At 48.7% G+C, this 21,916-nt stretch overlaps 8 protein-coding genes across 8 annotated transcripts; 3 read left to right on the top strand and 5 right to left on the bottom strand.

Annotated features, from left to right (window-relative positions):
- Positions 1-827: 827 nt before the first annotated feature.
- L3040_001788 (uncharacterized protein) lies at positions 828-1,669 on the top strand (the record flags this gene model as incomplete). Its single annotated transcript, XM_007294463.2, has 4 exons — positions 828-906; positions 1,044-1,235; positions 1,356-1,505; positions 1,560-1,669. The coding sequence occupies 4 exons, from the start codon at positions 828-830 to the stop codon at positions 1,667-1,669; spliced, it is 531 nt and encodes a 176-aa protein (XP_007294525.2).
- A 1,348-nt stretch (positions 1,670-3,017) lies between these two features.
- On the top strand, positions 3,018-3,610 carry L3040_001787 (uncharacterized protein; the record flags this gene model as incomplete). Its single annotated transcript, XM_066156894.1, has 2 exons — positions 3,018-3,141; positions 3,339-3,610. The coding sequence occupies 2 exons, from the start codon at positions 3,018-3,020 to the stop codon at positions 3,608-3,610; spliced, it is 396 nt and encodes a 131-aa protein (XP_066012900.1).
- Positions 3,611-5,108: 1,498 nt separating this feature from the next.
- L3040_001786 (uncharacterized protein) lies at positions 5,109-9,344 on the bottom strand (the record flags this gene model as incomplete). Its single annotated transcript, XM_007294461.1, has 3 exons — positions 5,109-5,741; positions 5,791-8,999; positions 9,062-9,344. 3 exons carry the CDS (start codon positions 9,342-9,344, stop codon positions 5,109-5,111), a joined length of 4,125 nt encoding a protein of 1,374 aa, XP_007294523.1.
- Positions 9,345-10,001: 657 nt separating this feature from the next.
- On the bottom strand, positions 10,002-11,084 carry L3040_001785 (uncharacterized protein; the record flags this gene model as incomplete). The annotated part of the gene is made up of 2 exons (XM_007294460.1): positions 10,002-10,865; positions 10,947-11,084. The coding sequence occupies 2 exons, from the start codon at positions 11,082-11,084 to the stop codon at positions 10,002-10,004; spliced, it is 1,002 nt and encodes a 333-aa protein (XP_007294522.1).
- Positions 11,085-11,413: 329 nt separating this feature from the next.
- L3040_001784 (uncharacterized protein) lies at positions 11,414-11,996 on the top strand (the record flags this gene model as incomplete). The annotated part of the gene is made up of 2 exons (XM_066156893.1): positions 11,414-11,488; positions 11,592-11,996. 2 exons carry the CDS (start codon positions 11,414-11,416, stop codon positions 11,994-11,996), a joined length of 480 nt encoding a protein of 159 aa, XP_066012899.1.
- A 144-nt stretch (positions 11,997-12,140) lies between these two features.
- On the bottom strand, positions 12,141-13,574 carry L3040_001783 (uncharacterized protein; the record flags this gene model as incomplete). Its single annotated transcript, XM_007294458.2, has 5 exons — positions 12,141-12,367; positions 12,456-13,085; positions 13,178-13,313; positions 13,363-13,414; positions 13,474-13,574. 5 exons carry the CDS (start codon positions 13,572-13,574, stop codon positions 12,141-12,143), a joined length of 1,146 nt encoding a protein of 381 aa, XP_007294520.2.
- A 372-nt stretch (positions 13,575-13,946) lies between these two features.
- On the bottom strand, positions 13,947-14,336 carry L3040_001782 (uncharacterized protein; the record flags this gene model as incomplete). Its single annotated transcript, XM_007294457.1, has 1 exon — positions 13,947-14,336. The coding sequence occupies one exon, from the start codon at positions 14,334-14,336 to the stop codon at positions 13,947-13,949; it is 390 nt and encodes a 129-aa protein (XP_007294519.1).
- Positions 14,337-16,166: 1,830 nt separating this feature from the next.
- On the bottom strand, positions 16,167-16,629 carry L3040_001781 (uncharacterized protein; the record flags this gene model as incomplete). Its single annotated transcript, XM_007294456.2, has 3 exons — positions 16,167-16,284; positions 16,341-16,413; positions 16,464-16,629. 3 exons carry the CDS (start codon positions 16,627-16,629, stop codon positions 16,167-16,169), a joined length of 357 nt encoding a protein of 118 aa, XP_007294518.2.
- Positions 16,630-21,916: the final 5,287 nt, after the last annotated feature.

Below are 21,916 nucleotides of genomic sequence, written 5' to 3'. Positions count from 1 at the left end.
TTCCAGGTCGGGACCAATAACTCTGTCATGGATTTTTGAGGGTATTAAAACATATTTATAAACAACCACCTTTGCTATCAACTTGATTTGAATTGCAAAATGATCACTACAATTCAATCAGCAAGTTTCTTACCAGATAACATAAGTAGTTCATAAAGATTGTGAAGTTGTTACCTTATGAAAGGGGATTTTGTGGGCCGGAATACCATTCTTGACGTTGATAAGGGCTCGCTTATTTACTGACTTGGGCGACGGCCGTAGCTCTACTCCGTAGGAACTGAATAATAACAGCGTTTTTAAAGCTGAATCTTAAAACCGCTAAACAATAATCCATTTATTGAAACTTTATTAATATAATAATGATAGCTAAGATCTGCATGCGCAACAAGTTTTTTATTATATTTTGATTGATGTGCATCAAGTTATTAAGCCAAATACATATGAAATCGGGTTTTTTCGCGAAAATCCGACATCATTTTCACTACATTTATATGTTTTACTGTTAACAAAACATTGTGGAAATTAATCCCTAATCTAGTAAGACAACAGTGAGTGATATATCGACGTAGATATATTTTTTATTGAGTTTGGATTAGTAGTTGTTATTCACACAAGGTCTTCATATTCAATGTCGGACGTCAGAAAATGAGAAGTGGAGCTTTGTGCACATTGATCGCACCTTAACTTCTACTTCCCCACCTGCCCCAAATACCAACGCTACGGGACCTTACTATCAACAGGCTTTGCCATATATCAACAAGACTTATTTGTACATAAACACTCTCTGCTCTAAAACAGTACAGCCGATTTTTTCAGCTCCGGACACGATGGCAACGACAATCCTCTCGCGAAAGCGCGATCTGGCGTACATGATCCATTTCAGCATTTCGCTCCCTCTGATGTTTCGTGTGTAGCCCCCCCCCTTCAAGCTCCCAGATGGCTCACTCATCACCTCCGATCCAAGAATTATTTCTGGGGAGCTCTCTCACCACCTACCTTCCTACCCAGAAAATAGATATCGAGCTAATATCACACGTGTCCAGTCATGGATCTCCAAGCCATATACCCACCCGCAATCGTTCCCGGATTCATGAAGGCCTTGGAAGGCTGGTACATTGAGAACTACCACGACCAATTCTTCGTCACGAAGCCGGCTTTCTTCCAGGCTTTCATCGCCAGTGAGATCCTCTACCAGGCTCCGGCCATGGTGATCGCACTGCGCCTTCTTTACACAGGTATGTAAATGTATGTATACATATATACCGCTTCTCTTGCCCCTTTCGGTCACACCCACCCTTGAACCTTTTCTCTTTTTTTTGTTTTTTTCTTCGCTGGTTAATTAATCCGATACGTAGACTCTCCAAAGGGGCCCTTGGTCCTTCTCCCTTATTCCATGCTCATCTTCGCCACCACCGCCACCTGCATGTTCGAGTACTCTTTCTGGGACATCCCATTGCAACAAAAGATTGATCTGACAACTCTCTACGGACCTTATCTTGCTATATGTAGGTCTTTCTCATCTACGCAAATCCTTTCGGGTACTAAGTAACGCCACTTAGCCGCGTTCATGTTCGGAGACATGAGCATTCGCCTCAACAACGTCATCAATGCTGCCACCACCAAGCTTTCGTCCCAGTCCCTTTCGAGACTTTCGAGAAAGGATCAGTAGTTGACCAACACACGTCATCTCGGCTTATCTCTGCAATAGAAAAATACATCTCTTGGTGGGGGTGCTGTCGCGAAATTGACCGGAGCTATATGGGCATCAACTTCGCGCGAGACAGCAAGATCGACTTGCGAGGTAATGGTTCCAGGCGCCCTAGCCGATCTACTATGCCTGTGGATCTGAAGAACCTCTCGAATCTGCATGGTGATGACTCCCAATCGGGACGAGATAAACGAGGGCCTCTTGAAGGACAGGAACTGCGTCAGGAAATAGTTTGAAGAAAAGAAAAAAAAAAAAAAAAAAAACGGAGATGGATGCCCTTATTTTTATATACCAGGAACACACAGAGATGATATGCTGTGCCTCGCTCTAGTTCTGATACTTGATCTTTACGTGCTAATGCTTAAATCAACGTTGTTGGCTGTCAGAATACTGCATAAAAGTCGGCTCGCTTAGATCCCAGTCCCTTTAAATCCTGCAAAATCGAAGCGCTTGCCGCTTGAATAAGTCAATTGTAGTACGACCATCGTCTGCATATTGCGGTACGGTCCGCCGATTATATCCGTGGCATGGGAGGAACAGGCGCCTGGGAGATAAAATATGCTATTGCTATTGCATTTCAAGACCTCAGAAGCTACAGAACCCCAAAAGAAGGGGAAATTCAATGACCGTTTTAGTATGAGAATTGCTCATCGTCTGAAGGGATCGAGTTGGAGACAGAGAAAGCGAATCAATGATCGCAGGAGGGGTATAGATATATATGCTCGACGAGTACAGGACCTTGACCTGTTGGCGTTTGGCTCTTGTAAAGCGATCGATTCCAATCAGAACGCGATCAGCGAGCTCATGCTTCAGGGTCTGAAACGGTTGATGATAACATTCTGAGATGCGAGAGGATATGTAAAGATGGCCTACTCACCAAGGCCCTCTATCGCTACTGTATGGCTTGAGTATCCCTCCCCGCGGGACACCGATTTGGCAACAACCGCGCAGAAAAACAAAACAAAAACCCTGGCTAAGTGAGAGCAGGACTGTCAGCGAGCACGTCCCCAATCATGGACATCAGGTGAACTAACTGATCGTATCCCCGCCTCGCCATTCACTACCGACCAGCCCACAAACTTTCCCTAGAAGATGAGATAGACCAGCTTCGGAAGGAGAATCCTCTTCTGGTAGGCCGAGCACTGAGGTCATGTGACGAGGGTTTTTCCCACCACACAGCTAGCCATAAGCGAAAAAAAAGAAAGCGAGAAAAAAGAAAAAGGGCTCCTCGAATTAATCACGGAATAGACAACCCGAATCCGAAGAATTCCATACAAAGCAAGCCAATCCCATCTCTGCCCCCAAATCAATGGCCGATCAAGACCCCACAGCGCAGTCAAACCAGGCCGCCGAGTCAAGCAGCAGCAGCAGCGGCTCAACCCAAGCAGCAGCAACAGCAGCAGTCGACTCGTCCCCCCCCACCACCACCACTGGTAAGTGATGTCCGTCCGTCCTCAAATAAATCACCTGATCCCCCCCCCCCCTTATCATCCAATATCTTATATCTAATATCTAACAACCAACAACCAACAACTAACACCCAACCCACCAGACCCCTCCTCTTCTTCATCAACCTCATCTCCATCCCCAGCCTCACCCCCCCAGACATGCTCCCACTGCTCCAAAGCAGCGTCGTCCTCGTCCGGGGAGGGGGAGGGGGAGAAGGAGAAGGAGAAGGAGAAGGAAGGGGCTGAGAAGCCGCTCAAGCCATGCACCAAGTGCCAGAGCGTGCGGTACTGCTCGCGCGACTGCCAGAAGGCGGATTTCAAGAGGCACAAGCGGGAGTGCGCGCGCGCGGCGCAGGTGTACGCCCAGCGGGCGGATATCAGGATGGCGGTGCCGGGGAGGGCGCCGAGGGAGGGCTTTCGGGGCGGCTTGCAGAAGTGGCAGTTTGATACGTAGTGTGAAGTGAGTGAAGTGAGTCAGTGAAGTGAGTGAGTGAGTGAGTGAGTGAGTGAGTGAGTGAGTGTGGACGTGGAAGCACGCTTAGGGTTGGTGGCGGTGGCGGTGTGTGTGTGGGTTGAAGAAGGGGAAAGGGAATGGGAATGGGGAAGAGGAAGGGGAATGGGAGGGGGCAAAGGGCAAGTTGCCTCTCTCAACGAATGTCATCTGGGAACGGGGGGTTGGCCCGGCTGGAGGGGAGCGAGGGATCAAGAAAGATTGATGGCCGAGGGCCACGGTTTAGATCAGAGGATGCGCCCGGCCAGTGAGTGGTTTACGATGGTGGAAGATACATACATACATACATTCATACATTCATACAACACCTGCGTGTCAACCTCTCTCACTCACGACAGGCGCTTTTCTCTCGCCCTGGGTGACTCGTGAGCTGGGAAGCTGCGTACAAACTTACGCCGGTCTTTCGGGACACGATATGCGTCTCTGCAGTGCGTATACGCCCAACTCCCTCTTTCCAAGCTCCCAAGTTCATACCCACCAGCAGTCCAGTCCAGTCAGTAGTTGCAAGACCGCAATCGAACAGGGTGATCGATCGACAACGACAAATTTTCCCAGAACCAACCAACCCTCCCCTCCATCCGGAGAAATAGAAAAATCGATCCGGAATCAAATGTGGATACGAAGCAAAGTATGAAAGTGTGATAAAACAAAAGACCCCTCTCCGTAGCGTACAAACAAATGAGATAGCAGATCATCGGGACATAGTAACCTACATCGACTTTGGTCATCAGTTGTCTTCTCCAGAAACGGGGACCGGTAGATCACCAGCCACGCCAACGCCAACCCACCAAACCAACCCGCCTACCCAGATAAGCCTAGGTATCTAGCCCTTGATCGATCCGCAATGAGCTCCCAGCCAGTTCCGCATCCGAAACGAACCTACCGGCCTTGATACGGGATCTTCCGAGAGACTTGAAAAGGGGAGGGAAAGGAGAGACAAGTAAGACACGTCTAGACAGACATATACATTCATCAGTCAAATTGGTATCAACCACCCCCTTCCCTCCCCTCCTCTCTTTCCCATCCTCTCTCCTTCTTCCCTTCCTCCCCTCCGCCCCCCCTTCTTCTGCCTCTCCATCTTGCAAGAATCTTTTAAAATACACATGTGCAAGATCCCTTTCTTCCCACACCTCTGTACCAGGACCCGTGATCCCCGCCAATGGCGAGTGGTAAATCTCCAACCACCCAGCCAGCCGGCCAAGTACAAGCAAGATCTGAAAACTTGTTCCAATTCATCCATCCATTCATCCTACACTCCGCCCACAGAAGATGAAGTAATTATAAAAAACGCCGTGGTATGCTGTATATCTATCACTCGCGCTTGCTAGCTTCCCTTTTGCGCGTGCTTCCCTTTCCCTGCACTATCATCTCAGTCCCCAGTCTCATTTCCCCCCTTGCCGGTTCGGCACGTCGGGTCGACAAGAAGAGGAATAGCTGCTCATCAGAAAGCCCTCAATACCCTCTTCCTCAGCTCCTGGCTATCATGCGACTCTTGCGGCGTCAGAGCCCCCGGTGCACGCTCAAGATCAATGAGAATATCCATTACCTCGTCGGCATTATCGCCGCCTCCATACAGGGGCTGGTTAGTGCGCACACACTCCATGTACCACTGCTCCACTACATACACCATCCAGCTCGCCAGCAGGCTCTTCTTCGCACCTCCCACAAACGGCGGCGCAGAGTTCTGCCACATATCTCTGAGCACTGATAGGATCGTCTCGGGCGGGAAGCCAACTTCAAGGAAGAGGTCTGGGAGCCAGGTACGGGAACCTGCTGGAGTGCCAGTTTGCGTGACTGCCCTGTCTACAGCGTAGGCGGCCAGGAGAGGGATCATGTTGTGTGGGGAGAAGGTTGACTCTGAACGGGAGAGGCGGGTGGACATTTCGCGGATCATGGTGATGACCGCTTCATATGGTTGCTGGGTGGAGTCGGGCCCACTGTGGCGCTCGTGGGTCTGGTTAAGAAGCGAGACCCAGGTTGCGTTGATGTCGGCTTCGTTGGTGTGCGAGGCGGCTTCGTAGATAGAGAGGCAGATTTCGTAGTAGGCGGCGGGGTCGGCGAATCTATTGTAGAGCTAGTGTTGTGATCAGTAAAGTTTTTGTCATGGGGGGATAGGAACTTACTTCAGAGAGATTGAGGATGTTACCGTCGAGCTGAGAAGCAAGTGCGTCTCTTGTTTCATTTGTGCCGCGAGGATCAGCGCGCACGCAGTGAAGAAGCTCGTCTTGGATGTTTGCTACGTCCAGAAGCTCGGTGATCTCGTACAGGAGGACCTGTCGAGCTTGGCGTCCAATGCCGACTGTGTTGGCGGAAGCATTTGCCTTCGCTCGGGAGAGGTATTCGATTCTCTTGGCGAGAGTAATCTGGAAATCGCTGTTGGCCAAGTTAAGTTGAACTAGAGCAGCATCGTAAAAACTATCGCGGTGAACGTGGAATCTCCAAAGCAAATCAGCTCGTTCCAGATCCGCAACGGAAGACCTGGTAAGATATTGGACAACGAAGTTAGAGTTAACAGCAAGCAGTACATCGGTCCATCCTTGGCTGAGATACCAGTCGTAGAGACCAAACTGGAACAGCTCGTCATCCGAGTCATTGACCACATCGTGAGCCTCAGTGCGCCTCGTTGCACTGAGGGTAGGTCGTCCATCGATCGACTGGGGCAAGGTAGAATTGTCGACATCAACTCGGCGGAGGACGGTGTGGACGAGACCGTAACATCTCTCTCTGAATTCGTATTCATGCTCTCGGGGATCGTCGGCAGGTTTATTCTCGTTCACCCATGCCAACGCTCTGTTGCCTCGGTCCGACTCTTTGGCGGCGACGAGAGCAAGGCTGATGGCGCCAGCATAGAATCCGAGGTTGGTGAATTGGTCCACGGCATCTTGTAAGTAGGCATAAGACAAAGCTCCCGAAACCTGCTTGAAAAGGCCGAGGCTCTCGTTGAGAAGCTTTCGCTGCATATCGGAGTTTGGCGTGAGTGTGCTAGCCTTCTTCAATTGCTCTTGGGCCTTGAAGATGATTACATCGTCAGCACTGCAGAAGCTTCCACAACGACGACGGAGAGCTTCAGCAACAGTATCGACGTTGGATCCATTGGCAATATTTCGATTTACAATGGCCTTCACCAAGACCTTGGCTAACTCCTTGCCTTGCTCAGTGGAGAAGAGCTTCTCGTAGGTCAGGTCACGCAATTCTTGTCTAGGAATATCCTCTAGACTGGCGAAGATTTCGTCAACTCCCTCATCAAACAGCATCTGAACAAAAGAGATGCCCTCGATGATGTTCGAGTTGAGCCTTTGTAGGGAGTGGAGAGCCTGGTGTTCGCCCTGAAGAGCGATCTCTTCCTGTTGACTGGCAACTCGTTGCAGACTCTCTGGACCAGCAAGACCCTCGATAAACGACCTATTCCTCTCCAAGAACGTTGCCAGTTTGGTCAGCTCCTCCTGGATTGAAACAAGTTTTTGGGGGTCAGCTGTAGACCTGATGATCGCTGCGGTTGTGTTTGCCGGTACTTCTTGAGTAATCACAGATGATTTCCAAACGGCGCGAATAAGGCGACCCATATATATTGCCAAGCCCTCGTGCCGGGAAGAGGGTCTGACGTTGTCGATGGCCTGCGAAGGACCTTCCGAGACCATGTTTTCATTCAAGGAAGGTCGTCCACCAAACTCAACAAAGCACTTGCGCGCCAGCTCCAAAGTTTCCGGGTTGCTGATTCGCGATATTCGGGTATCGCCAGGCGTTGTATCGCTCCCCTGACCGCAAGCGACCGCCAGGGCAGTCGCAGTAGTCTCAGCCCGTCCATAATTTCTAATGAACCTCTTGATCTCGGCTTCCAAGCCCTCATCTCCACCCTGACTCCGGATGGCAGCAGCAAAGATGTCCACAAGTCGTCTTCGGCGGATTACGTGAATGCCGGTGTTTGTGAGAATCGCAACTTCTTGAGGAGGTTGATCAAATTGAACGGCAAGCTCGTTTCCAAACCCTGCAGGGGTAGGGGCAGCAGCGAAGGGGGGTGTGACAAGGCCAACAGCTTCGGCACGACTGTTGAGGCTGATCCAACAGGCTTGCTCGAAGTATCTCGGAGCTGCGTTGGCCTGAGCCTGTGCAGCTATCCGACCAGTGTCTGGACCAGATAAGAACAGAGAATCCTGCTCGTTGTTATTTGTCTTCATAACAAAGCAGAAGAACAGCCCCGGGGGGAAGCGGAGCCCCATTTGCGAGAAAGCAAGTGCAAGCGATGAAGTCTCGATAGTCGTATCGGGAATACCAGAGTATGGAGATGCAGCTGCATTTGGGGGTCTGGGATCGAGTCGGGGAGGGAATTTGATGTGTTGAACTTGCATGCTTTGAGGAGCACCTTGGTTGTTATAGTTTCCGCCATAGCCACGAGTTGCGCTGAGGAAAAGTCTACAGCCAGTGGTGGTCATGGCCATCAAGTGAAGCTTGGATCCTTCGTTTGCAGATATAGGGCTGATCGAGCAGATCCTCATCGTGTTCGTAAGAAGAGGCGACTGTGAGACCATGTGACTAATATCCCGCAAGCATTCTTGGCGTCTCTTCTCAATAACTTGCTGTAGACTGACGTCCGTATCCATGTAGAAGGTTCGGATCGAAGACTCAGAGGACAGGGTGTAGAGCAGTCGTCTGCTATCGTCCACCACCATCGACACTACATGCTCCTGTGATCTCGGTCCCCATAAGACCGGCACTAGAGAAGAATATCCAGGGCTAGTATGGCAGACCTTCCCACATCTGCTCGCAAACCACTTCTCTTCTTGCTGATATGTCAATTCGTAAACTTCATTATCCGCCCTCCCCGTAAAGAAGATTCGACCAGTCGTCCTCGAGCCCTCGATAACCTCCACATTAATTCCCCGGATGCCCAGCGTCATTCTGGTCTGGTACAGCGAGACCGTCCTTACTCCTGTATTATCCAACCTCGAAGTCAGCGGCGTCGTCTCGATCGTCGTGGACACGCCCAAAAGGATGATCTCCGCGGTCGTAGCCACCACCAGCAGATACTTGATCTCATTGACAAAAACGCCTGCTCTCGGCACAACCAGCTTGACGGCCGTAATGGTATTCGCCTGCTCTTCGAAGCCGATGACCTCTGGATTCGGATTGGTGTAGTCCCAGAGGTATAGCGAATTGTCAATCACTACCCAAGCGTGATTCAGCTCTGCGAAGAGGCCCATCATCGTCTGCACTTCCGCGCGGTTGTACTGCTCGAGGATGCGGTCGGGGATATCGTACATTCGGGTCCGTTGAAAAGGCGCCCAAGCAGCCTCGGTGTTGTGCTGTGGGAGATCATAGTCGGAAGAAATGCCCTCTGCGCAAGCCCATAATTTATTAGCTGTGCTCTTTTTGAGGTAGGGATCCGGCGCAGCTTACGTCTAACATAGCTATCGATCTCAGGGAAGCGTACTTCTCGATCCAGCACGGCATTTATAGTATTAGCTGCTCGCAGCACCGGAGGCAGAGCTCTAGGAGCAGGAGTCTCTTGCGATTGAGGGTTTGGGTTTCCATCGTTTGGAGTTGGACCTGCAGGAGGCTGGCGCCCGTTCTGGCCAAAGAGAGGCTGTCGGATGGGAGGACCTGGGCCAAATCTAGAAGCTGCAGGAGTTGCAAAGTATGCGCCTGGGAGAGGTCTTTGTGGTGTAGCTGGGTATGCCATTGCTTTTGGGGTTGGTGGAGGAGAGCTGAGCCCGTTGACGCTGGCTATCACGGTCGCAGTACTGCTCAAGATTGTTTTCGAGGATTAGGAAAACTTCATGAAAAAGGATTGAGGTGATGGCAAGTAGGCAAGATGTTTCGCGACGGCAGTGATTGGGGTGGTTGAGATTTCGGGGACCAGGGCGGGTTCGAGGCGCATCTCAAGAGTTCTCGAGACGCGTTGAAGTTGACGGTGCTCTCCCCCAAAAAAAGTACGAGTCAGGTGCACGGACCAGAAACAAGGCTCCTGTGGAGTATGGATTGAACAATCCTGGTAACTCGAGAAGCAATTGAAGCCGTCCAGTCACAGCTGATTCATCCACATTATTCCAGTTTGGTTTCAAATTCACCTGATTTTGAGGACCAGGCTTCGCTGCCATCTGTGTAGATCTTCTCAGCCTCGCGAGACTTGGGATGATCACCGACAGATTTATCATATTGCTATTCCCTTCCCTGAGATCAGCTATATCCATGATCATTATAATAATGCATTGGTTCAGCTACTGCGCCTTTAGAAATATGGTTGGTACCTATGGGTGCCGAGTCTCAGCCTGCCTCTGAGATCAAAGGGTAACAGGACAGTCTCAACCCCCCTTGTCCAGCTCCGTCCCTACACTTCTCAGACCTTCTTGGCCTCTCTCTCCGCCTTTTTCAGCGCCCTCCTCCGAATACTTTCGTGCATCTTGCGATTCTGCACCACAACCATCTCCCCCCCAAGCCCAACCGTATTCTCCAACCACCACTGCATCAGCGCATGGCCCCAGAACGGCGTACTCGTAAACGCCATGTTCTGTGCGCCGCCCCTTCTCCCCACCTTACCTAGCACGCTCTTAACAAACATGCGCGGACTCGGGATGAACATGCTTGTCTTGCGGATCTTCGACATGGCCGTTGTGACGAGGTAGCTGAGCACCAACTCAACGTCCACACCCGACCCTTTGAGCTCCCCACCCAAGGCCGTAGACCACTGTTGCAAGAATGCCTTGGAGCCCGAGTACGTGGCCAGAAGCGGGGTAGGCAGAAGTCCACCAAACGAGCCCATGGTAAGGATAAGTCCTCGTTTCCGTTGGATCATCCCCGGCACCACAATCTGCGTCACCCTGAGAGTGGCCACGCAGTTAATCTCAATAATCTGCTTGACCTCGTCCTTGGGCGTAATCGCAAACGGCACCGGGATACTATGGCTCTGCCCCACGTTATTTACCAAGATGCCCACATCCAGAGAATCAACCAGCGCTTTGAGCTTCGCGTAGTCCTCGTCCTTGTTGAGCGAGAAGTCCATGGCTAGCGTCTTGACCGAGAGGTGGGCACCGGCATACTTTTGCGTGATTTCGGTGGAGAGGGTAGTAAGCTTTGAGGCGGTGCGCGAGATGAGGAGGAGGTTGAAGCCCTTTTGAGCGAGCTGAATGGCATATTCTTTGCCGATGCCGTCGGAGGCGCCGGTGACGATTGCCCAGGTGCCTTTCTTGCCGTAGGTACGAAGCTAGACAACTGATCAGCATCAACTCACAAGCATAACCTACAAATCAGGTATTTGGGAGGTGCTGAGGGTGTTGGGACATACGTTTTTCCCACTGAGCACAAACAAGCTCAGCAGTAGTCGCACATAGCTAACCACTTTACTTCCAAGCCAGAGAGCGCCAATTCCAGCAAAAAATGCCAGAAATGGGGCGGGAATACTGTCCAGCTTGAGGTATTCCATTGTTGCAGTTGTGATGTTAGAGCTTTGGAAGTGAGGTCGTTGAGGTTTGGTTGGGAAATATTTTAGGTGGGTCGGATTGGGAGATCAGCAGGGTACTTCGCAGCCAAGACACTCTTGACGCGGGAAAGTTTCTCCGACGACAATCAAAGTCAACAAACGCGACAACGGTTTGAAAAGGGGCTCGGTTACTCGCATACGACTGATCGTTCAAAGGGCTCAGATCTCCTCCCCAAAAAAAAATCCCAGGTGAACATTGGGACAACCTCAAGGACTTTCTAAGAAGTCGACCTGAAGCTTCAAAGGGAACACTACCTAATTGGTGCCCAAAGATGTCGTCCCTCCTCAAAACAATCAGCTCCCACCTCCCCCAACACGAAGGCTACCTCCCGCAATGGCTTTTCTTCGTACGTTGCCCCTCCGCCCCCCCCCCCCCCCCCCCCCCCCCCCCCCATCATCCCCTCTCCTCCCCTTCCAACCTCCCAGGAACCAGCCCTAACATACACCCAGATCTCCCTCGTAGCCTTCGGCAACAGCATCCAATCCTACCTCACAACCTCCTACACCGCGCGCCTCTACGCCGGTCCGAAACCCTCCCCCTCCAATCCCCCCCGCACCCCATCATCCGCCTCGCGACTATCGTCATCCCCCGTCACGCCCCTCCAGTCGCGGACGTTCGGGACGTGGACGCTGATCCAGAGCGCGACGCGGATGTACGCCGCGTACAACATCGCCCACCCGGCCTTCTACCAGCTGGCCTTCATCACGTATGCGGTGGCGTGGGCCCACTTCATGAGTGAGTGGTGGGTGTACCGGACGGCGAGGTTAGGGGAGGGACTGGTGTTTCCGGTGTGTGTGGCGACGGGGAGTCTGGTGTGGATGTGGGTGCAGTGGGATTTTTACGTGCCCTCTTAGCCACCGGTTGAGATATAACAGGGGTGTGTGTGTGTATTGAGGGAGGAGGAAGCTCAGCAGGAAATGTACGGCCTATGTTTACGGACGAACTCTTTGCTATGCTATGCTCTGGTATCTAAGTCGAGGTGGCGAGATGGAGCAAGGTTACTTGGGGTTCCTCCTGTATAGCTCTCCTCCACAGTCCTCGCGCAACCTTTTGGCAGCTTGCTCGGGCGTGATATCCCGCTGCGGCTCAGCCATCAACTCGTAACCTACAAGAAACTTGCGCACTGTGGCGCTGCGCAGAAGAGGAGGGTAGAAATGCATATGCAGATGACTGCTGTTGATCTCATCATCCGTGCCTTCGAGGGGAGCTTGATGGATGCCAGAGCCTGCTCTCATTAACGCTCATCCATCGCTAACTCCCGAGCGACCACAACCGAGTCTAAGCAAGGAAGGAATAGAAAGGGGGTCACCTACTATACGGAAAGCTCGTCTCGAACAAATTATCATACCTCCTCGTAACCTCACCTACGGCCTCCGCGAAATCCCCCTGCTCGCTCTCACTCAGATCAACAAGCGCCCTCTTATGCGCCTTGCTCACCACCATGACCTCGAACGGCCATACCGCCCACCACGGACATAAGACCAGAAAGCTTGCATTCTCAAACACCACTCTCTCCCTCTTCTCCAGCTCCACTTTCACGTAATCGCACAGCAAACTTCTCCCCTTCTCTCGCATGTAAGCGACCTGATTCGTGAGTTCCGTAGCAGGCTCCTCGGGGAGACCGGTCGTCGTCCATATCTGCCCGTGCGGATGCGGGTTCGAGCACCCCATCGCCGCGCCTTTGTTCTCAAATATTTGCATCCAGCGGTACTGCTCTACTGTCTTCACCAGTTCTTGTCCCGCTGCTGGAGCTGGTTGGGGGATCTTGGACAAGGGGGAGGACGGAGAGATGTGTGATGCGTAGAGTGCGGTCCATGTTTTTACTACGGGGAGGATCTCGAGGGGGGTGAGGTCTGCGAGCGTTTTGTTGTGCGTCGGGGAGAAGGTTAGCACGTAGCATTTTCCTGTCACGGGGGCAGCGCGGAGGAGGGTGTTGGAGAGGTCTGTTGAGGATGGATGGGATTGATGTGTCAGCTTTGAAAAAGATTTCTTTTGTTTTGTGGCTGTTGGCTATGAGCAGTGCGCCAGGACTGACCATTGGCGTCTCCGTCGGCTTGATACTCGGCCTGGGATTCCTTTACTGCGCTGTAGTCGTTAACGAAGAAGAACGGCTCCTTATACGACGGGTTCACATCGCCTTGGGCTCTTTTGTTGCCCGGGCAGAGGTAGCACTGTTGGTATCAAAATCTCTTCTGTCATGCGGTATTTGAGGTGGAGTACCTCAGGATCGTATTCTGGAAGTGTGACTCTTAAAGGCTCTTCTTTCTGACCTCTGAAATTCTATTAGTACTCTGTGGTGGTTATACTTGGGTTGAAGATATATATACTGACTGCCATGGCCTCTTGGTACGATGCGGAGAGACAAGCAGCCAGCTACCCCGGAGTGGGTTGTAGCGGCGATGCGAGATATCGTTGAGGATTTCGTCGGGCATTTGCATATTTTCCGGCTCCACCGGTCAGTCCTTCCTGGATGCAAAAGCTGGATGCCAGAGAAACTTTGTTTTGTGTTGAGAGTTGATTGAGGAAATCGAGAATCGCAAGATGGGATGAATATGGGTGACGTAGGAATCTCATTAGCGGGGTATAAGTCAGGATCTGCAGGCGTACAGGTCCACTATTAGACAGACAAGAAAGTGTACGTGCGCCATTGATGTGCTTTATTTTAACGTCAACAAAAAACAAACAGGCACTCTAATATAAATAAGAACGTGACCCCGCGTTCAGAGCCTATTGCAGCTATTGGGTTTTTCTCCGTCTTAGTTTCTAATCGGCAAACATAGTTAGCAAAGTCCATTTCCTCCCTTTTAGCAGAATAGTCTGTTCCTCAGTCGAGGACCTTCATCGTCTTTGGTACAAAACATAGTGACAAATACTTCTTTCGGTGTCTCTTCTCCAATCCTCATTTCCTTCGCTCGTACCTCGTTGTTCCAGATGTGCTTTAGGTTCACAGGGCCCTCGTCTACCTCTAGAAAACAGGATCCCATGGTGAGAGGAACAGAGGCGCGGATTTTCTCGTTCTTGTCTAACGCCCGGGCAACATCACTCGTCTTGTCAAGACCAAGTTGTGTTGCCCCCCATTCCTCGGTCAATTTCATCCCGTCGATCAAATCAATTATGCCCGCCCAGCTCAGAGTTTCGAGTAGACTTTGGGCAAATACATGAAGCTTCCGGAATGGAGTCCCATTTGGCTCCATTCGAAATTCGATGGGTCACAAACAAGCTGGCAGTCGTGTGCAGCTATGATATCGAAGTGGAGATTAAGAACCTTCAACTTGAGTCGGGTAAATGTGTGCCGCAAAGAGTATATTTGCGGAGGGGCATCGTGCCGACAAGATTCGTAGACTTTGTTATGCGGGGCTTGAGTTCAACACGTCGGACGCTTTATCCAAGAGTTCTGCTGGTACACAGAGCTGCCAGCCCTAGATCACAGGTCAGATTGTGCCTGTATTCGGTCGACTAAGGATTTCGTAGATCTGGGAGACTCACAAGTCTAGCTCTCCACACACCATAATGCTTCAAGGCCGAAACTCCAACCAAGCATCAGGTGACACCAGCATCATCGAAGATTTTGACGACCTTCAGTATTTCTAAAGTGCCGTGGCCCCCAGAGTCCAGCAGAATGACATCCTTTTGAACAGCCGTTGCTTTCTCGGTGGCCATACTGAAATCAGTTTGGATAGGACTTAGACGACCAATACTGTGAATACCAATCTCACAATGCTTGGTAGTGGTAGGAAAGCTTCTGGAAGCGGAGGATGGAGTAGTTGTGATTGAGAGTGTCTGATAAAAATTGAACTCGCTTGACTAGTCTCGCCCTTCTGTGTCGGTAGAAGCGCGATTATTATGAGCCTCTATTGCTCAACATCAAACGAAGTCTTGATGTATAATAATATAGTTTATATTAGCAATTCGCATTATCTGCTGCCTTTTCAGCAGAAGAAACTGGCTGCTGATGTACTGTCACGTAATATATCACCATCATAGCGCTCTAAACATGTTAGACCAAGCTGCAAAGAGGCATATAAAGTCAACATCAATGGGCAAATCTGCCTATCAAAAAGCTTCAGTAGGGCTCGAGTACGCTGCCGAATCTTTCTGATCGAGTAGCATCAATAGTCTTTCGAGATTTTGACCCATATGCTCACCAGCAGCAGCAGGTAAGATACTCCAAAGGCTCGAGGCCTGCCGAGGCCAATCCATCTTTCCAGTACATTTCGCTACTAGATCACGTGCCTGGCAAGCTGCCTAGCTACTAAGCGAGGTTACGTACAGCATATGTACATAGCAGTTGCTCTTTGGATGACGAATCGACGAGGGAGCGTGTCCGAGAAAGCTATCGCTGCGTTCTCGGCGAAGCTACCGATGGTTCGATTGAGCTTTAGCAATGGCTGCGAAACTGGATGCACGTCTACTCTAAGGCAAAACCGTCTTGGAGCCCCCGGTATAAGAAATCATCGGTTCCTCGGCAGCAAAGGACCTTTCTTAGAGCAACGGCTTAAAGGCTTGACCCTAGCTAGGTCAGCACCCGAGCCAGAACCCGATGCAGCAGAGAGGATAAGCGCAGCGAGTTGTAGTTTCGCGGGGTGGCCACGAGTATCAGGTATAGCGATGAGTTTTACGGGTCGCGTTGCGCTTGGTACACATCTGAAGAAGGGCCCATGGTGTTTATAGTATAAGGAACAGGGAGAGTTTATTGTGCGTGACCTTAGTAGCGATTATGCTTGATTGCTACCTATTGCTCCAGATTTGCGCTTCTGGGTTAGTTTGAGCAGCTTCTTTCCAAGCATTCTTTATTTACCTCGCCTTCAATTCTCTTCTGGTTCACGCGAGGCTTATTTAGAAGTAAGGGGATTTTTTCAGTGAAGCACGGGCAGGCATGCAGGCAAGCTTGATGGGGGTGAAAGCGTAAATTGATTCCTGATCAAATTTTCGTATAACGCAATGATGCTAGACAATCCCATCGAGTCCGAGCTATACCACAGTCCAATCCAGGCTATTTGGGATTTTTTTGGGAAACCAGCTCCTCATGGATTGCAAACCCAAGAAGAGACTGCGTCGTTGAGATAAGCAATTTGTGGGAGTTTTAAAATGTCACTAACGATACCGTCATAAGTGAAATAAGGGCCAGAACACCCGTGGTCCCTGTTTTCTCGATTAGCTTTCTGGACTTGGGTTAAAGGGCAGTACAAGAGCCTTACCTATAGAACTGGCATGAGACGTCCCGAGTATCAATACTGGTTATCTTATCATCTAAATTCGAGCTCAGATCACCTGCAACCTGGTAAGCTTCGATCCAATGTTTTGGGAAAATAGATTCTTACTGCAGCGGCCTGCGGTCCAAGTGAAGTCCCAGCAGTCAGATCGGTTAGGGTCGATGCAAAGCGAGATTTGCCGGTTGTCCTGTCTGGCAGAGAGATCGGCAGGTGCTGCTGTTACGACAGAGACTGAGAGAACAGCTGCGGCGACGATAGGCTTGATGAACATCATATTGATGGAGTAGTAAGTATAATGTGCTAATAGGGAAAGTTGGATATTCGAAGCAGAAACCGAAGAATTATGATTGTTGAAGATAGCATATGATTGAGAATCCTTTGAGATGACTTCTGGTACCTATACCTATATACCTTTGCAGACCCTTCAACTTGTCTTTCCGGCCCGACATATTAGACATACTTTAATAAATTAGTCTTTCTTGTGCTCATCGCTTCCAGATGTTTCAGAAGTTCAGAAGCCATGTTAATACCGTATCCTCTGGTTTAAATGAGACCTTGGCAAGCCGTGCGTGGTGGAGCCAGCCAAGTAGAGAAGCGAGAAAAAAGGTTTATTCAGTTAGCAAAATCCAACGTCGAGAAGATGGTAAAGGTCAGAATTAAGCGAATACTAATATTTTCGTTCCTTTTTGTAATTTATTTTATTTTAATAGATATATTTAAATATATATTGCAGTTAAATCTATACTTTCTATTACTTTCGATCAATTTTCATATTCGGTTTCATTTTCGTTTACTTACACGATTTCTTTTGCAATTTTTCGTGCTTTTCTATAAGCAATTTTTGCTTTTTTCTAGCTTTTTTTCCTTAACCTTAATATCGTTTTCGCTCTTTCTACGAGTTTTATTAAATAATCTTAGCATATCGATTAATTCGGCGTTTTTCTTTGTAAAAAAGCCTCGAATATTGCGCTCTTTTATTAAATCTATTAGATTTTTTTTCCGCAGTTGCTCGTATTCATCGCATTCTACTTATTCGAAATCTACATCCTAATCGCGTTATAGTGGAGTTTAATAATGGGCAAAGACATGTCAGCATATCAAGATGTAATACTCTCCCCCCCCATGAATAAATGTCGGACCCAGTTTAGGCCCATAAATCATAGAATAGTGGTTTCTTAATGGCTCAAAGCCTTGTGAACTCCACTGTATAGACTAAATACTGGCTCAAAGATACTTTTCAAAGCTGAATCCTTATAAGTTGATTGGTTTAAGCCCTGGTAAGATCTCTTGCGAAATTATACTTTCGACATTTATTCATGGGGGGGGAGAGTAGCAATGCAATTCTATTCATTTTGGCTGCTCAAACGCTATAGATTTTGATACTTGGCATTTCTGAGTTATCAATTCCTGCCAATCGGTCACTTATCGCCGGTGCCCGTCTCCACCACGCTCGGCTTGCCAAGGTCTCATTTAAACCAGAGGATACCAGTACTGTACAAGTATTAAATGATTCTTAAAATAGAATCCAGAAGTGCCCCTCGAGTGCCCCTCCCTGAAACAAAGACGGGGCCGCCCAGTTTTCGCCCCGCAAATCGGAAAAACGGAAGGTCTCTGAGCGACTCCAAAGCCTTGTTAAAGTACGGAGGTGGCCGGGGGTAAATTATGGCAGACCGCCTTCATGCGACGAACAACGGCGACGAATTTAGGAGGCTTGGGAGTGGGAGTATGTAGTTACGCCAGGTCTTTTGATCGAATTGCTTCAATCAATGCCTGAGCGCATAAAAGCAGTAATTGCACTTACTGTTAGGTGTAGTGTAGTATAGGGTACGGTAGTCGTGTACCGGTAAGGTAGTAAATTCAATGAAATGATGGGAGAGCCACTCTTGACTTTTCTGCCGATAATTCTGCCGATAATTCTGCCGATAATTCTGCCGATAATTCTGCCGATAATTCTGCCGACGGCGGACGGCGGTCTGCCGCCGCCTTTAACCCATCTCTACACCCCAGGATACGGTAGATACCGTAGCAGAACCTCTCCAAAACAATATCACACTGGCCGCCTCCTTCGCTAACGAAAGCCGTGGTACTACTAGGTATAACTTACCTTTTGCACCTCCGTCATAGCAAATCCAGCTTAGCACCCTAAATCGCACTTCTTCCCAGGCGAGCGAAATAATTAAATAATTACACGTTGTTAGTTCTCTAAGCGAGTATACAAGATAATTCTTCGACTGCCCTCTCCTTTCCTACGAAACCAGATTTCGTTACATGTCTTTGCCAATCGAGCGCACTTCCGATCTTAGAAGGTTATTCAGCTATCCTCGAAAACCTTTTGTCCTTTACGCGATGCTCTTTTCCCAAGCGAAACCAACATACTCTTACTTAAAGATTGTCATTCAAGCGGGGTTCGGAAACGGGGGATTCGGATTTCCGGACCTCTTTAAGCACTTCAAAGCATATCTCTTTCGCTTGGAGTAGAATCAAGACCCTTACGGAGACGCCCCACCGCCTTATTTTGCCGATACAGTAACAAAATGCGTGGGCAATTGCTGTGTGCTAAGCGAGATAAAATACCCTTTACTTTCTCCTTCCCCATCAAATGAACGTTAAAACGCCAGCAGAAATCTCCGGAGCCGCGAATACGAGGCTGTGAAAAAACTCAATCCTCTCCGCACAACCTTGGCTGAAAAATACATTTTCAGGAGTTGCCGATCCATACTTGCGGATCCGGATTCCGGTCGAGCATACCACACATACCTCCGAGTTTATTACTTAGTGCGTGTTGCATTTTTTCATTTTCAGCCGCGACCGTCGCCATCGTCGTGCCTTGGGACTCTTCGACTCCGAATCTTTGGTCTTTAGTGGGTCCGTAGAGTAGCATGAATGCCACGACGTATATTTTGTAGCGCGAGCGTAGTGGCAGGTGCCGCTGGTGGTGTATCAATCAAGCTGTGGATAATATTCACCTCCTTGTTTTCCTTTCTTACTAATCAACCTTTACTTTCTGCATTCACGAAGTACGTAGTACTACAGATATACAGTATTACATAACGATTAATTTAATGTATTTTACGCAGCTTGCAGATACCACGGTACAGGCGTAAGTACTACGTCCCAGGCGTAAGTATTACCCCTCGAGGGTAGGGTAACCAGGGGGTTTAAAGTGGAAACTAAACTTTCGAGGCACCCTCGAGGGGTAATACTTACGCCTGGGACGTACTCTCCCCCCCCATGAATAAATGTCGAAAGTATAATTTCGCAAGAGATCTTACCAGGGCTTAAACCAATCAACTTACTACGTATAAGGATCCAGCTTTGAAAGGTATCTTTAAGCCAGTAATTAGTCTATACAGTGGAGTTGACAGGGCTTTGAGCCATTAAGAAACCACCGCTCTATGATTTATGGGCCTAAACTGGGTCCGACATTTATTCATGGGGGGGGAGAGTAGTAGTAATTTTCCATCTTTTGCTTTGCGTGTTTTGAATTCGATTTATTGATTGCAAAGTTAAAGAACGTTTAATAAAAAAAATGCTGTTAAACATGCTCGATGGGATTGAAATCGAAGTAACAAAGTAGCCAATTAATTAACAAGATAGTCTTGTTTTTGCCGAATCAAAGCCGAATCTTCTTTGCAATATAAATCGATGCATTATTTTATTGAAACTAATATTTGCCGAGCAATTTTCGAAAGATTAGCTTAGCTTTAGCTCCGAAGACTTTAATATAAGATCGTATCGAATACGTATGTTTTTTTCGACTTGAAATCTCGATTTATAATATAAAAATTCGATTTCTTGCAGTTTCAAAAAGCTTCCTAAACTATCACTTTTATATTCTTTTTCGCGTCGTATATTTACACTATTCGACGATTTTATTTCTCTCCGAGCGTGCGAAAAACTTACTCGGTCTCTTTCCTTCGACCTTGCTCGATAAAGCATTTCTTTGAGCAAACAATTTCTCTTCGGTCTTTTACCGTTTGTCTTCCATATGATGGAGGGTTGTTAAAAAACCGATGAGCTTTAATGAACAATTGTCGAGGTTCTTCCTGCTCTCTCTCTCGAGTCAACGGTAGAAGAATTGACATAAGCCGTTCTCATAGATCCAGTTGTTATAGTAGGGAAAGGATATCGCTTTTCGTTTTCGGTATATCATAAATCGATTCTCGTTTTCGGATTCGTGGAGATAAGGACTATCTTGATTCTGGTTTGCGTTGGCCCGATGATTCGTCACTCGGGCCAGTTAAATGAACTCAATGCTTGTTAAGGGCAGCTGTGGCTTCCGAATCCGGTTGTTACACTTCGTAGTCTAATAGAAAGCTTGACTCGAAGAAAGGGGTATCTTCGATATACTGCTACTTTGGAAAGATGTCCGGTTAGAATTATGTATTGTACAAGCTAGGTTCCAGGATTGAAAACATTTTCCTGTTTGTTGGCTGCATGTGGCGGCTGTCGGGCTAGCGCCTTTGAGTCGAGACCTCAGAGTGATTGATCAGGCGGTCCTCCGATATACAGTGTCGCATTTTCAGCTCTGGACTATGCACCGTTCTTGACAAATTGTCTCGGCTCGCATAATACAGTTGCTGGATATAAAGCCATTGTCTAAAATCCATGGCCATATGATGATTTTTGATAGGCTTGGGCTCGGTGATAGTGTGGACGCGGTTTCATTTTGCTCTTTTCGTGATTATCAAGAGTTTGATAAGGCTAGAAGCATACAGCAAGGACCTGGTAGACGTAAAGTTGATCATCTCGATAGGATATAATGCAAGCTCTATACAAGTCTGCTTCAGAGAACTGCTGGCCAGAGTTATCTAGACATTGTCAACTATGAATCCACCCCGGAATATCTGAAGCCTACGAGAAGAGGCATGATTCTTCTTTCCATCCGGGAGCGTGTGGCACGTTGAGAGTCTATCAGAGGCCAGTGTTGAATCTCAGCTTGAGGACCGTCTTGTTTTACTTCGTTACTCGTATTCGTTCACTCATTGTATTTTTTCCCTTTATTTCGATCGTTTTAAAGATATAAGATTTTTCTTCTTCTTTGGTTCTTAATTGAGCAGTGCTTCGCAACTAAGAGGTGTGTTGTGCAGTATAGCCCTCACGTGCTTGCCAAGCTGCCTAGCTATTAGGCGAGGCAACGTGCCGCATATGTATATAGCAGTTGCTCTTTTGCTCTCCTGAATAGATCAGACACTTCTTACCACCTTTGCTGACACCCTGCTCAGTACTCCGCCTATAACTACCTACGTCCAGATCTGCCACCATAAACTTCTATTATCAGTCAAGATCCAACGCAAATCAGAGCCTAGTTATACCAGAATCGATACCTCCGAGTCCTGCCTTTGTAGAGCAGACCACGCAAGCTCCTTCGCTGCAAGAGCGAATGGCTCATCCTGCAGTATAGAATCTAGGAAGTTCACAGATGATGAACTCAAAACACTTAGATGCTTTTGAGTCTTGACGGTCTCGAAAAAGAAACCGACCACGACCGGTTCCACTTTAGAGGATGTGTCCCTCAAATCTTCCAAGAGCATGAACAGCTTAGAAACCGTAACCCTTGA

The sequence above is a fragment of the Drepanopeziza brunnea genome, assembly GCF_022702325.1.
Source record: "Drepanopeziza brunnea f. sp. 'multigermtubi' strain 214-2 chromosome Unknown ctg2, whole genome shotgun sequence".
NCBI lineage: Eukaryota > Fungi > Ascomycota > Leotiomycetes > Helotiales > Drepanopezizaceae > Drepanopeziza > Drepanopeziza brunnea.
Note: the sequence above shows the minus strand (reverse complement) of the source record. Positions and strands in the feature narration are given on the sequence as shown.